Source organism: Rana temporaria, chromosome 13 (genome assembly GCF_905171775.1).
Source record: "Rana temporaria chromosome 13, aRanTem1.1, whole genome shotgun sequence".
Lineage (NCBI taxonomy): Eukaryota > Metazoa > Chordata > Amphibia > Anura > Ranidae > Rana > Rana temporaria.
In genome coordinates, this window is record NC_053501.1 from 116,575,290 (window position 1) to 116,590,417 (window position 15,128).

Sequence of the window (15,128 nt, forward strand, 5' to 3'; positions counted from 1 at the left end):
TGTCTCAAATGTTGCCACAAGTGTTGCCACTGTGTCCTAAGTTTTCCCATTCTGCCCCAAATGCTGCCACTCTGCCCCAAATGTTGCCACTGTGCCCCGAGTGCTGCCACTGTGCCCCAAATGCTGCCACTGTGCCCCGAAAGCTGCCACTGTGCCCTGAGTGCTGCCACTGTGCCCTGAGTGCTGCTACTGTGCCCCAAATGTTGCCACTGTGCCCCAAATGTTGCCACTGTGCCACAAGTCTTGCCACTGTGCCCCAAGTGCTGGCACTGTGCCCCAAGTGCTGGCGCTGTGCCCCAAGTTTTGCCACTGTGCCCCAAATGTTGCCACTGTGCCCCAAGTGCTGCACAAACTGAAAAATTCTGGGGAAAAAACATCAATTGCAGCCTCACTGTGCCCATCAAACGCTCCCATTGTGCCCCAAGTTTTGCCACTGTGCCCCATGTGCTGCCATTGTGCCCCAAGTTTTGTAACTGTGTCTCAAATGTTGCCACTGTGCCTCAAATGTTGCCACTGTGCCACAAGTGTTGCCACTGTGCCACAAGTGTTGCCACTGTGCCACAAGTGTTGCCACTGTGTCACAAGTGTTGCCACTGTGCCCCCCGTCATCTGCCCGGAACTTACCTTGTCTCGGGTGGGCAGCAGGTGACGGTGGCAGGCAGCGAGCAGCGTCCGGTGTCCTCCATCTTCCCCGACCCTGATGTCTTCTCCTGTCTGCTCCTCCTCTTGTCCTGTGCTGTGAAAAAAAAACATTAATTGCAGCCACTGTGCCCCAAATATTGCCACTGTGCTCCAAGTTTTGCCACTGTGCTCCATGTGCTGTCACTGTGCCCCATGTGCTGTCACTGTGCCCCATGTGCTGTCACTGTGCCCCATGTGCTGTCACTGTGCCCCATGTGCTGTCACTGTGCCTCAAGCGTTGACACTGTGCAACAAGTGCTGTCACTGTACCCCAAGTGCTGCCACTGTATTCCATGTTCTGTCACTGCGCCCCCGTCATCTGCCCGAAACTAACCTTGTCTCGGGTGGGCCGCGGGTGACGGCAGCAGGCGGCGAGCAGCGTCCGGTATCCTCCATCTTCCCCGACCCTGATGTCTTCGCCCCAAGTGTGCCCCAAATGTTGCCACTGTGCCCCATCATCTGCTCGGAACTTACCTTGTCTCGGGTGGGCAGCGGGTGACGGCAGCAGGCAGCGAGCGGTGTCTGGTGTCCTCCATCTTCCCTGACCACGATGTCTTCTCCCACCCGCTCCTCCTCTTGTCCTGTGCTGTGGGAAAAAAGCATCAATTGCACCCACTGTGCCCATCAAACGATCCCACTGTGCCCCAAATATTGTGCTGCCACTGTGCCTAAAATGTTGCCACTGTGCCCCAAGCTTTGCCACTGTGCCCCAAATGTTGCCACTGTGCTCCAAATGTTGCCACTGTGCCCCAAGTGCTGCCACTGTGCCCCAAGTGCTGCCACTGTACCCCATGTGCTGCCACTGTATCCCATGTGCTGCCACTGTGCCCCCGTCATCTGCCCGGAACTTACCTTGTCTCGGGTGGGCAGCGGGTGACGGCGGCAGGCGGCGAGCAGCGTCCGGTGTCCTCCATCTTCCCCGACCCTGATGTCTTCGCCCCAAGTGTTGCCACTGTGCCCCATGTGCTACCACTGTGCCCAAAATGTTTCCACTGTGCCCCATCATCTGCCCAGAACTTACCTTGTCTCGGGTGGGCAGCGGGTGACGGCGGCAGGCGGTGAGCAGCGTCCGGTGTCCTCCATCTTCCCCGACCCCGAAGTCTTCTCCCACCCAGTCCCGCTGTTGTCCTGTGCTGTGATTGGACACCTTATAGGCGTCCAATCACAGCATCTGTCGCTTCAGCCAATCAGGTGACAGGTAACACAGACCCGGTGAGAAGTGAACACAGCGCTGCGCCCGCTTCTCACAGCCTATGGCTCTAATCGGGTGCATACAAAAAATACCCCCAGCGCTGTAATTCAGGTGCCCGAGAAGGTGCCAGACACCTGAATAGGGAGTGTCAGTGGCGACCATGCAATGCATGTATCTATCTATGGGGATTAGAGAGTGACAGGAGAGGGGGCGGCACTCCTGCACCCTTTATGGACGCGCCCGCGCTGCCAGACAGGGTCCCTTTAATTGGAAACGGGAGGCTCTCTGCAGTCTTTGAGGATGTGAAACCCTCACCAGCCTCCTCATGTGGTTTGCTGACCTTCTTATCTCACTGCAAGTCTACTGGACAGGGGGCTCTCTGCTTGGAAACAGCGGGCTCTCTGCTTGGAAACAGCGGGCTCTCTGCTTGGAAACAGCAGACTCTCTGCAGTATTTTATGTGATGGACCAACACAAAGTGTCACCTAATTGTGAAGTGGAAGGAAAATGATACAAATAAATATGTGAAAAGTGTGGGGGGGGCATTTGTATGGCGCCCCCCGGAGTCAATACTTTGTAGGACCCCCTTTCTCTACAAGTCTTTTTGGGGGTGTCTCTACCAGCTTTGCACATCTAGAGAGGGACATTTCTGCCCATTATTCTTCTTTGTAAAATATCTCAGGCTCTGTCAGATTGGATGGAGAGCGTCTGTGATCAGCAATTTTCAAGTCTTGCCACAGATTCTCAATGGGATTTAGGTCTGGACTGTGACTGGGCCATTCTAACCCATGAATAGGCTTTGATGTAAACCATTCCATTGTAGCTCTGGCTGTACTTTAGGGTCGTTGTCCTGCTGGAAGGTGAACCCCCCCCAGTCTCAAGTCTTTTGCAGGTTTTCTTCTAAGATTGTCCTGTATTTGTCTCCATCCATCTTCCCATCAACTCTGACCAGCTTCCCTGTCCCTGCTGAAGAAAAGCATCCCCACCACATGATGCTGCCACCACCATGTTTCACGGTGGGGATGGTGTGTTCAGGGGGATGGGCAGTGTTAGTTTCCCCCACACATAGTAAAATGTTGGTGTCATGTGACCAGAGCACCTTCTTCCACATGTTTGCTGTGTCCCCTCCCCCACATGTTTGCTGTGTCCCCTCCCCCACATGTTTGCTGTGTCCCCTCCCCCACATGGCTTCTCACAAACTGCAAACAGGACTTCTTATGTCTTTCTTTCTCCAATGTCTTTCTTCTTGTCACTCTTCCATAAAGGGCAGATTTGTGGAGAGACCACTAATAGTTGTCCTGTGGACAGATTCTCCCCCCTGAGCTGTGCAGCTCCTCCGGAGTTACCATGGACCTCTTGGCTGCTTCTCTGATGAATGCTCTCCTTGCCCGGCCCGGTCAGTTTAGGTGGACGGCCATGTCTTGGTAGGTTTGCAGTTGTGCCGTACTCTTTCCGTTTTCCGATGATGGATTGAACAGAAGCTCCGTGAGATCTTCAAAGCTTGGGAGGTTTTTTTATTCCCTAACCCTGCTTTATACTTCTCCACAACTTTATCCCTGACCTGTCTGGTGTGTTCCTCGGCCTTCATGATGCTGTTTGTTCACTAAGGTTCTCCAACAAACCCCTGAGGGCTTCACAGAACAGCTGTATTTATACTGAGATGAAATGACACACAGGTGGACTCTATTTACTAATTAGATGTCTTCTGAAGGCGATTGGTTCCCCTAGATTTTAGTTATCAGAGTAAAGGGGTCTGAATACAAATGCCCCTCCCCCCCCCACACTTATCACATATTTATTTTTAAATAATAAAATAAAAAATATATATTTTTTTTATAATTTTTCTTCCACTTCACAATTATGTGACACTTTGTGTTGGTCCATCACATAAAATCCCAATAAAATAAATGTACGTGTTTTGGTTGTAACATGAGAAAGTGTGGGGAATTTCAAGGGGTATGAATACTTTTTCCAGGCACTGTAATTACCCAGGATCCATTGCGTGTCAAATTTATACTGGGGACATTTGTGTAGAGACACTGGTCGGGTCTTATTTTCCGATAACGGACGATGAACTCGCTGACCCCCCCCCCTCCCCCGCCTGTGCGTATTATTGCACCTTCTACGCCGCTGTGAACGCATCATGGCGGCCGGCGAGTCGCCCTGCGCTGTGGGCGAGATATATTTATATCTGTTTACTCCTCAGTGTGTATTTCCAGCTGCATCCAAGCCTGTAATTTTACCATCCCGGGAACGACCACGAATTTTAATGACAATGTCGGTGACCCTTAACCCCCCCCATCCCCCCCCCCCCCCAGGCCCACCGCCGCCCCCAGCCAGTGGTCCCTCGCTAAGTTTAACTCCAGAGAAAATTAAACATTTCAATGTGGAATACGTCTGCTTTGCAGCCAAACTTTATTCGTCACCAAACTTTATTCGTCTCCAAACTTTATTCGTCACACAACTTTACTCGTCGCCAAACTTTGCTCGTCACCAAACTTTATTCGTCTCCAAACTTTATTCATCTCTAAACTTTATTCGTCTCCAAACTTTATTCGTCTCCAAACTTTATTCGTCTCCAAACTTTATTCGTCTCCAAACTTTATTCGTCACACAACTTTATTCGTCTCCAAACTTTACTCGTCACCAAACTTTACTCGTCTCCAAACTTTATTCGTCACCAAACTTTACTCGTCTCCAAACTTTATTCGTCTCCAAACTTTATTCGTCTCCAAACTTTATTCGTCACCAAACTTTATTCGTCTCCAAACTTTACTCGTCTCCAAACTTTACTCGTCACCAAACTTTACTCGTCTCCAAACTTTACTCGTCTCCAAACTTTACTCGTCACCAAACTTTACTCGTCTCCAAACTTTACTCGTCACCAAACTTTACTCGTCACCAAACTTTACTCGTCACCAAACTTTACTCGTCTCCAAACTTTACTCGTCTCCAAACTTTATTCGTCTCCAAACTTTACTCGTCTCCAAACTTTACTCGTCTCCAAACTTTATTCGTCTCCAAACTTTATTCGTCACCAAACTTTACTCGTCACCAAACTTTACTCGTCTCCAAACTTTACTCGTCTCCAAACTTTACTCGTCTCCAAACTTCACTCGTCTCCAAACTTTATTCGTCTCCAAACTTTATTCGTCTCCAAACTTTATTCGTCTCCAAACTTTACTCGTCACCAAACTTTACTCGTCTCCAAACTTTACTCGTCTCCAAACTTTACTCGTCTCCAAACTTTACTCGTCTCCAAACTTTACTCGTCTCCAAACTTTATTCGTCTCCAAACTTTATTCGTCTCCAAACTTTATTTGTCTCCAAACTTTATTTGTCTCCAAACTTTACTCGTCACCAAACTTTACTCGTCACCAAACTTTACTCGTCTCCAAACTTTACTCGTCTCCAAACTTTATTCGTCTCCAAACTTTATTTGTCTCCAAACTTTATTTGTCTCCAAACTTTATTTGTCTCCAAACTTTACTCGTCACCAAACTTTACTCGTCACCAAACTTTACTCGTCTCCAAACTTTACTCGTCTCCAAACGTTATTCGTCACACAACAGCGGCAATATTTAAAAAACGGTCGCGTTTAGCTAGCGATCGTCCTCATTTAACAAAGGCTCTTTGCGTTTTTGCAGTGCGTTTAATGCAATGCACAGCCGTGAATGGGCCCCCGTGGATGCAGCTTTCTTAGACATGCGTTATCGGTACCGAGACGGTCGCTGGCGGATAGGTCGCACAACACAGCGAATTGGGGCTCGCTCCTTCGTTATGAGGCCCCAGTGGCGGCGGAACTCCCAGGGTCGCAGTTGTGACTGGGCCCTTGGCATTCCACCACCGTAGGGGGAGGGACCATAAGGCTCGGTTCACGCTGCTGCAACACAAAAGTTGTGCGACTTGCTTGCGATTTTGTGATTTAACATTGCAGTCTGTGGCACTCAAGTTGCACCAAAGCAGCGCAGGAAAACATTTTTTGGTCGCTGCGACATGAGTTGCATTGATTAAGACGCCATCCATTGAAAAGGATGTGCTTTGACTTGTTATGCGCCGCAATGATTGGAAGTGACGGGGATCGTATGGGCGTCCTGCGATTTGCCGCTTCTTGGTATCGCGGGCAGAATGGCAGTTGCCCTCTCTAGTTGTCCTGGTGTCACCTAGACAGGAAGTGATGAAAAAGTCAAAGTGTTAGTTGTCACCAGAACAGGAAGTGAGGGGGGATCTTCCAATAGGGACACCTGCCCTGGTGACGAGCCATCGCTTTCTAGAGATTTTCTCTTACATCCTGTTGTGTCCCTGGGACAGGAAGTGAGGCGGATCTTCCAATGGAGACACCTGTTCTGGTGACACTTTTCAGAGATTTCTTCTTGCCTCCTGTTGTGTCCCTGGGACAGGAAGTGAGGGGGATCTTCCAATGGAGACACCTGTTCTGGTAACGAGCCATCGCTTTCTAGAGATTTAATGTTACATCCTGTTGTGTCCCTGGGACAGGAAGTGAGGGGGGATCTTCCAATGGGGACACCTGTTCTGGTGACACTTTTCAGAGATTTCTTCTTACCTCCTGTTGTGTCCCTGGGACAGGAAGTGAGGGGGATCTTCCAATGGGGACACCTGTTCTGGTGATGAGCCATCGCTTTCTAGACATTTAATGTTACATCCTGTTGTGTCCCTGGGACAGGAAGTGAGGGGGGATCTTCCAATAGGGACACCTGTTCTGGCAATGAGCCATCGCTTTCTAGAGATTTAATGTTACATCCTGTTGTGTCCCTGGGACAGAAAGTGAGGGGGGGTATTCCAATGGGGACACCTGTTATGCTGATGACACTTTTCAAAGATTTCTTCTTACATCCTGTTGTGTCCCTGAGACAGGAAGTGAGGGGGGATCTTCCAATGGGGACACCTGTTATGCTGATGAGCCCTCACTTTCTAGAGATTTTTTCTTACATTCTGTTGTGTCCCTGGGGCAGGAAGTGAGGGGGATCTTCCAATGGGGACACCTGTTCTGGTAAGGAGCCATCGCTTTCTAGAGATTTGTTCTTACATCCTGTTGTGTCCCTGGGACAGAAGTGAGGGGGGGGTATTACAATGGGGACACCTGTTCTGATGACACTTTTCAAAGATTTCTTCTTACCTCCTGTTGTGTCCCTGGGACAGGAAGTGAGGGGGATTTTCCAATGGGGACACTTGTTCTGGTGATGAGCCATCGCTTTCTAGAGATTTAATGTTACATCCTGTTGTGTCCCTGAGACAGGAAGTGAGGGGGGATCTTCCAATGGGGACACCTGTTCTGGTGACGAGCCCTCACTTTCTAGAGATTTTTTCTTACATCCTGTTGTGTCCCTGGGGCAGGAAGTGAGGGGGATCTTCCAATGGGGACACCTGTTCTGGTGACAAGAGCCTCCACTTTTCAGAGATTACTTCTTACCTCCTGTTGTGTCCCTGGGACAGGAGGGGGGGGGGGGGGTATTCCAATGGGGACGCCAGTTTTTTTGGTGACAAGAGCCCTCACTCTTGAGAGATTTCTTCATATATCCTGTTGTGTCCCTGGAACAGGAAGTGAAAGGAAATCTCTCAGGTGGGGACACAGGCAGGAAAAAAGTCAAACCCAATGCTACTCCCATCTAAAACTGAAACAAAGGTTTTGGCTGTAGATACAATGTAACAAATGTAATAAACGCTTCTCAGAGAGAAAAAAATGTCTTTGTTTCTATTAATGATGTGACATTGAATTGTATTATAATATTTTTATGCATCATTTTTCCGTTTTATAATTTGACTTTATTTGTTACTTTGTATCTGTAATGTAATAAAACATATAAAGTCGCAGAGGAGACGTTATGTCACGGGGCGTAATCGCACCCCCGGCCCTGACTCACCGCGGCGTGCGACCGGCTGACACATCAGTAAAGTGTCCCTTGGGCTGCAGTCACACTTTAGCGTTCCGTGAAAGCGCCATAAAAGTGCGCCATTTTTTTAAAACGCATTGGAAAACACCCGTCGTGCTTTGGTTGTCTTGCCCCACCTTTTTTGTATGTTCTGGCTCCGCCCCTTACTGATTTCTGCAGCAAAGTGAAGATTTGCCAGCATGCTGGGAAATACTCATTGACATCTCATATATATATATATAATAATTACTGTAAAGCCTGCCTGCTTCTGTATGTTAAAGGGTGACTCCACCCAGAAGTGATATTTCAGTGTTAGGTGGGTGGGGGTGGGGAGGTTATAGCGCCCTCTATTGATCCCTTCTTCCCTCTTCCAGGCCTCGTTTTGGCGTTCAACATCGACGCAAAGCGCCCTCAGGTGTTCCGCGGCCCGGAGGAGGCTCAGTTCGGCTACGCGGTTCTCCAGCATGAAGCCGACGGACAGAAATGGTAAGAGAGTCCTCCAGGGACTTCCCACATTCTCATAATCCTGCCCATGAACAAGCCGAGGGGGCGGGGCATTCCAGACCCAGTGCCACAGACTGACTGTGTCTGGCCACGCCCCTTTCATCAGAGCTGGGGAGGGGGGGCAGAAGGGGAGGGTGCCCCAGACTTGGTGCCATGGATTGACTGTTCCTGGCTCCACCCCTTTCATCAGAGCTTGGACAGGGGGGCAGAAGGGGAGGGTGCCCCAGACTCAGTGCCACAGACTGACTGTTCCTGGCCCCGCCCCTACTATCAGAGCTAGGACGGGGGCCAGAAGGGGAACGTGCCCCAGACTCTGTGCCATGGACTGACTGTTCCTGGCCCCGCCCTTTTCATCAGAGCTAGGACAGGGGGGCAGAAGGGAAGGGTGCCAAAAGACTGACTGTCCCTGGCCCCACCCCTTTCATCAGAGCGAGGACAGGGGGGGCAGAAGGGGAGGGTGCCCCAGACTGACTGTTCCTGGCCCCGCCCCTACGATCAGAGCTAGGACGGGGGGTGGGCAGAAGGGGGACATGCCCCAGACTCAGTGCCAAGGACGGACTGTTTCTGGCCCCGCCCCTTTCATTCATTGCATTTTCAATCACGGCGGCTCAGCATCACATGTGGGCGTTACCTATGTAAATACAGCCTGCCTAGGAACACCCACTCCTGCAGACTGACCCCACCCCATCAAGGGATTTTGATAATTGCATAACTCCTCCCACTGCGTGAGGGCTCCTGAGAGGAGTACTGAGGCGGGGGGCTGGGATGTTTTCAGGAAGTGATGTACAGCCCCCTACCAGCCCCTCCCATCAGCCATGATCTGCCTGCATTGCATAGAGAAGCACAGAGACCCAGTGATGATGTCATAGGATGTTAAATAAGGTGTGTACTGAAAATGGAAAAGCTTTATTTATAAATGTCATCATCATATTGATGAGGATGGAACCAGACACAGATGCTGAACATTTCGATGCGTCAGTCTAGAAAATGAACATTTCGATGGGTGGGACCGCCCACCTCTGGCCCAGCCGATGTCTCCTGTACGGGGGTCACCTGTAACTTAATCTCAGCAGATTCCCTCTTCTCACGGTGAGGTCGCCCACGCGCTCTCAGCGGACGCAGCCATCTCTGGAAAAGAAGTTTTCCCCCTTTCTACAAGCCGGTGTTACGTTTCACCTCCCCCGCCAGACGCTACTGCCAGGGGCTCCTCGTTATCCGGGTCACATCCCAGGTCCCACGGGTGGGAGGTGGCCGTCCCCCAGGGGGGGACATCTACCGAGGTGTCCGATGTGCGCCGGGCCGCCAACAACAAAGAGAACCTGTCAGGGTGGAAACGGGGAGCTGATTTTCCGGGCCGTCATCCTCATCATCCTCATCCTCATCTTCATCCTCATCTTCATCCTCATCCCCCTCATCCTTGCTTAGTGAATATCTGACCGGTCCTACCAATGCAAGTCTACCAGTCAGACACGACTGAAAACAATGGACTGTCTATGGGAGGTTTTATCTCAGCAGTTGTGCATCAAATTGCAGGATATCTTTCATATGGATCGAGGATCTGGATCGCAGCTGCACACCCGACCTCCCTCCTGGGTTAGGGGTCAATATTTAAGTTAGGACTAGGAGTTAATATTAGGATTATCTTTTTAGTTAATATTAGGGGTAGGGGTCAATATTGGGGTTAGGGGTTAATATGTTTAGGGTTAGGGGGCAATATTTGGGTTAGGGGGCAATATTTGGGTTAGGGGTCAATATGATATTCAGGAGTTAATATTAGGGTTAGGGGGCAATATTAGGGGTTAGGGTTAGGGGCCAATATTAGAGTTAGGGGGCAATATTTGGGTTAGGGGTCAATATGATATTCAGGAGTTAATATTAGGGTTAGGGGGCAATATTAGGGGTTAGGGTTAGGGGCCAATATTAGAGTTAGGGGTCAATATTTGGGTTAGGGGTCAATATGATATTCAGGAGTTAATATTTGGGTTAGGGGCCAATATTAGGGTTACGGCCCAATATTAGAGTTAGGTGTTAGGATTAGGGGTCAATATGATATTTAGGAGTTAATATTAGGGTTAAGGGTCAATATTAGGGGTTAGGGTTAGGGGCCAATATTAGGGTTAGGGGCCAATATTAGGGTTAGGGGCCAATATTTGGGTTAGGGGTCAATATGATATTTAGGAGTTAATATTAGGGTTAGGGGGCAATATTAGAGTTAAGTGTTAGGATTAGGGTTAGGGCCAATATTAGGGGTTAGGATTAGGGTTAGGGGCCAATATTAGGGTTAGGGGCAATATTAGGGTTAGGGATTAGGGTTAGGGGCCAATATTGGGGTTAGGGGTCAATATGATATTTAGGAGTTAATATTAGGGTTTATGGTCAATATTAGGATTAGGGGGCAATATTAGGGTTAGGGGGTAATATTAGGGTTAGGGGGTAATATTAGGGTTAGGATTAGGGTTAGGGGCCAATATTAGGGTTAGGGGGTAATATTAGGGTTAGGATTAGGGTTAGGGGGTGAATATGATATTTAGGAGATAATATTAGGGTTAAGGGTCAATATTAGAGTTAGGGGTTAGGATTAGGGTTAGGGGTCAATATTAAAGTTAGGATTAGAGGTCAATATTAGGATTAGGAGTTTTTTGAAGCATTTGTATACGTGCTTTTTGTACAGCATTTTTAACGCTTTTATTTGGCTTCGTTTTTTTTATTTATTAGCCAATAGAGAATAATATCATCTGTTTCATCATTTGTTGCTCGATCATTGAGCTTTTTCATCCACTTTTACTACATTTTTTATTAATATGTTTTACTTTTTTTATGGAGTTAAGTGTCAGTGATATTGTTTTAGGGTTATGGTTAGGGTTTAATTAATTAGTTTTTCATTTTTATTTACTTAATTTTATGTATTTATTTTGTTAGGTTAGGAGGTTGGGATTAGGGTTAGGTGCTAGGGTCAATATTAGGGTTAGGATTAGGGGTCAATATTAGTGTTAAAAGATTAATATTAGGGTTAGGGGTTAGGATTAGGGTTTGAGGTTATATTAGGGTTAGTGGTCAATATTAGGGTTATGGGTTAATTTTAGGGTTAGGGGTCAATATTAGGGTTAGGGATCAATATTAGGGTTAGGGGATCAATATTAGGGTTAGAGGTCAATATTAGGGTTTGGGGTCAATATTAGGGTTAGAGGTCAATATTAGGGTTAGGGATCAATATTAGGGTTAGGGGTCAATATTAGGGTTAGAGGTCAATATTAGGGTTAGGAGTCAATATTAGGGTTAGAGGTCAATATTAGGGTTAGAGGTCAATATTAGGGTTTGGGGTCAATATTAGGTTTAGGGGTAAATATTAGGGTTAGGGGTCAATATTAGGGTTTAGGGTCAATATTAGGGTTAGAGGTCAATATTAGGGTTTGGGGTCAATATTAGGTTTAGGGATCAATATTAGGGTTAGGAGTCAATATTAGGGTTAGAGGTCAATATTAGGGTTTGGGGTCAATATTAGGGTTAGAGGTCAATATTAGTGTTAGGGATCAATATTAGGGTTAGGATTATGGGTCAATATTAGTGTTAAAAGATTAATATTAGGGTTAGGGGTCAATATTAGGGTTAGGGGTCACTATTAGGGTTCGGGATCAATATTAGGGTTTGGGGTCAATATTAGGGTTTGAGGTCAATATTAGGGTTAGGGATCAATATTAGGGTATGGGATCGATATTAAGGTTAGGGGCCAATATTAGGGTTAGGGATCAATATTAGGGTTAGGGATCAATATTAGGATTAGAGGTCAATATTAGAGTTAGGGATCATTATTAGGGTTAGGGGTCAATATTAGGGTTAGGGGTCAATATTAAGGTTCAATATTAAGGTTGGGGGTTAATATTAGGGTTTGGAGTCAATATTAGGGTTAGCGATCAATATTAGGGTTAGGGGTCAATATTAGGGTTAGGGGTCAATATTAGGTTCAGGGGTCAATATTAGGGTTTGGGGTCAATATTAGTGTTAGGGATCAATATTAGCGTTAGGGGTTAATATTAGGGTTAAATTTTAAGTTTTGGGGTCAATATTAGGGTTAGGGGTCAATATCAAGGTTGGGGGTTAATATTAAGGTTGGGGGTTAATTTTAGGGTTAGGGGCCAATATTGGGGTTTGGGGGCAATTTTAAGGTTGGGGGTTAAAATTAGGGTTAGCGATCAATATTAGGTTTAGGGGTCAATTTTAGGGTTAGGTGTTAGGATTACGTGTTAACCCTGTTGTTTTATTATTATTATTATTATTATTATTAATAATTTATTTTTAATTATTATTTATTTTTATTGTATTTGAGCAGAAAAAAAGCTCAAAAACGCACAAATGCGAAAATGAAAATTGGAGGGGAGATGTGATCCGTCTCCATAGAGAATCATTGTTTTTTTATTTTCTCCTCCGGCGTTTTGGACCTTCGATCTTCCAGCTACAAAACGCTGAGCTGTGATTGGGGCCCTAAAAGATCCATAAGAATTGGCTGAAGGGGTTTTATCTCAGCAGCTGTAGATGAGTGAGAGATCTGACAGAAGAGAAGTCTATAGAAGTGTACATATAATACACCCATGGAAATACGGAACAGCAAAAATCCGATCACTGGGCTGGGCACTTAGGGAGGGTTTTACGGTGGTGGATCAGGGACGCGGTGCAGGCGGAGGATCGGGGGACGCGGTGCAGGCGGAGGATCGGGGACGCGGTGCAGGCGGAGGATCGGGGACGGGGTGCAGGCGGATGATCGGGGACGCGGTGCAGGCGGAGGATCGGGGGCGCGGTGCAGGCGGAGGATCGGGGGACGCGGTGCAGGCGGAGGATCGGGGACGCGGTGCAGGCGGAGGATCGGGGACGCGGTGCAGGCGGAGGATCGGTGGACGCGGTGCAGGCGGAGGATCGGGGGCGCGGTGCGGGCGGAGGATCGGGGGCGCGGTGCAGGCGGAGGATCGGGGACGCGGTGCAGGCGGGGGATCGGGGACGCGGTGCAGGCGGAGGATCGGGGACGCGGTGCAGGCGGAGGATCGGGGACGCGGTGCAGGCGGAGGATCGGGGGCGCGGTGCAGGCGGAGGATCGGGGACGCGGTGCAGGCGGAAGATCGGGGACACGGTGCAGGCGGAGGATCGGGGACGCGGTGCAGGCGGAGGATCGGGGACGCGGTGCAGGCGGAGGATCGGGGACGCGGTGCAGGCGGAGGATCGGGGACATTCCTATCTCTGGTCTGGTATTGCCATCGAAGGTTTAATGAGGGAGCCACACCGTGTTTTGTGTATCCAGAGGAAGGTGGGAGGACGTAACGCGTAGGGGCCGCGCCGTGAGGAAGTCATTAGAGGGGAGTGAAGTGAAGCCAGGAATTGTCTGAGTCACAATTCTAACATTTTACTGAAAGTAACTTTCCATGTGACTTCCGCACTTTGCTTTTGAAGCATTTCTTTAGTCACCCCTCCCTCAGGGATCAGTCTGCTGCAGGCAGGGGGAAGCATTTCCTCATTCTCTTCTATCACAGTTGTCAGACTTCTGCAGGCATAAGGAAGAATTTCCTCAGTCTCCCCTCCCCCAGTGATCAGATTGTACATTGTAACTGTGTAGTAAGCAGGAAGAAGCATTTCTTTAGTCGCATCTCCCACACTAGTCAGTCTGCTGCAGGCAGGAGGAAGCATTTCCTCAGTCTTCCCTCCCCCCAGTGATCTGATCGTACATTGTAACTTTGCAGCTAGGTGAGAGACTGCAGCCGAACTAGCGTGAGTGTGTCATCTCTGAGTCCAGGAAGTAGACGGTGACCCTGGATGATGTCTGAACAAAGATGGTGCCGTCCTTCTGGAGAGAGAAGCCGATGAAGGCGTTGTCAGGGGGAGTCGTGTGATCTCTGTACCCGGAAGGGTCACACTGACACATCACTCAGCATGCTGCATTATATCTCATGACAGGTCCACTTTAGGCAGTGCAGTCATCATCCGTGCTGAATGGCTGCTGAGATAAGGCAGACTGGTTGGTTGAGCAGCCGTGAATTGTGGAAATGCAGCCAGTGTGTTCCCAGGTTCCAGCCCCGCCCACTACAGTCCTCAGAGGAGAGAACGTTGTACTAAGGGGGTGTGGCCCCCCGCCTAGGAGCACCATGAAAAGCCTGCTGAATCCTGGATGCTATATGAGCTCAGGTGACTGATACTCTTCATTGCCCCGGAGTTACCCTTTAATTTTCCCTATTTCTTGCCACGCAGGGTGCTGGTTGGGGCCCCGTGGGACGGGCCGAACGGCAGCAGGCAGGGAGACGTCTATCGATGTACCGTCGGCTCCCAGAGCAACTCCTCCTGTGCGAAGGTCAACCTAGGTAAGTCCCTTTTAAGTCCACCATGGAAGGCTCTGAAAAGCGACTTGGGCTGTCTGTCCCCCATCCTGGGCTGTTGACCCCTTTTTCGTGTAGGTGTCACCGACACAGGAAGTGAGGTTAAATCTCCCCAATGGGGACACAGACAGGAATAGCCTTGTTTGTAAAGGGTGGGGGAGGGGTAGCAGGGAGGTGCCCCCCTAGGATGGTCTCTTCGGGTGTGGAAGAGTGATGGAGGTGGGTGAGGGGCACCAGAAAGTCTGGAAAATGTAATATTGTGTATAAAAGGTCATAAAATAATAGGCTACGCGTTTCAGGGGGAGAAGGCTCCTCCTTCTTCAGGGCTCATAATGTCGTTGGTGAGTCCCGGGGACTGGAGGATCTCTGGAGGGTTTGTGTCGCTCTCATCACCTGATCAGTGCCGGGACTGGGACCGCCTTTTATTTCCAGTCAACGTGGCCCAGTGTTTCGGCTACATGGTACTTCTGTATATCCTTTTTTGTACTATATAATTGGCTAACGGAGA

General features: G+C 48.8%; 1 protein-coding gene across 1 annotated transcript in view; it reads left to right on the plus strand.

Moving 5' to 3' along the window:
* The window catches only part of ITGA10 (integrin subunit alpha 10), a gene marked incomplete at its 3' end in the record, with an annotated part of 62,552 nt that overhangs the window by 524 nt on the left and 46,900 nt on the right, over positions 1-15,128 (plus strand). Inside the window, exons 2-3 of the mRNA XM_040332053.1 lie at positions 8,138-8,249; positions 14,496-14,605. Coding sequence (XP_040187987.1) covers positions 8,138-8,249; positions 14,496-14,605 — 222 coding nt within the window. The remainder of the gene's footprint in view (positions 1-8,137; positions 8,250-14,495; positions 14,606-15,128) is intronic.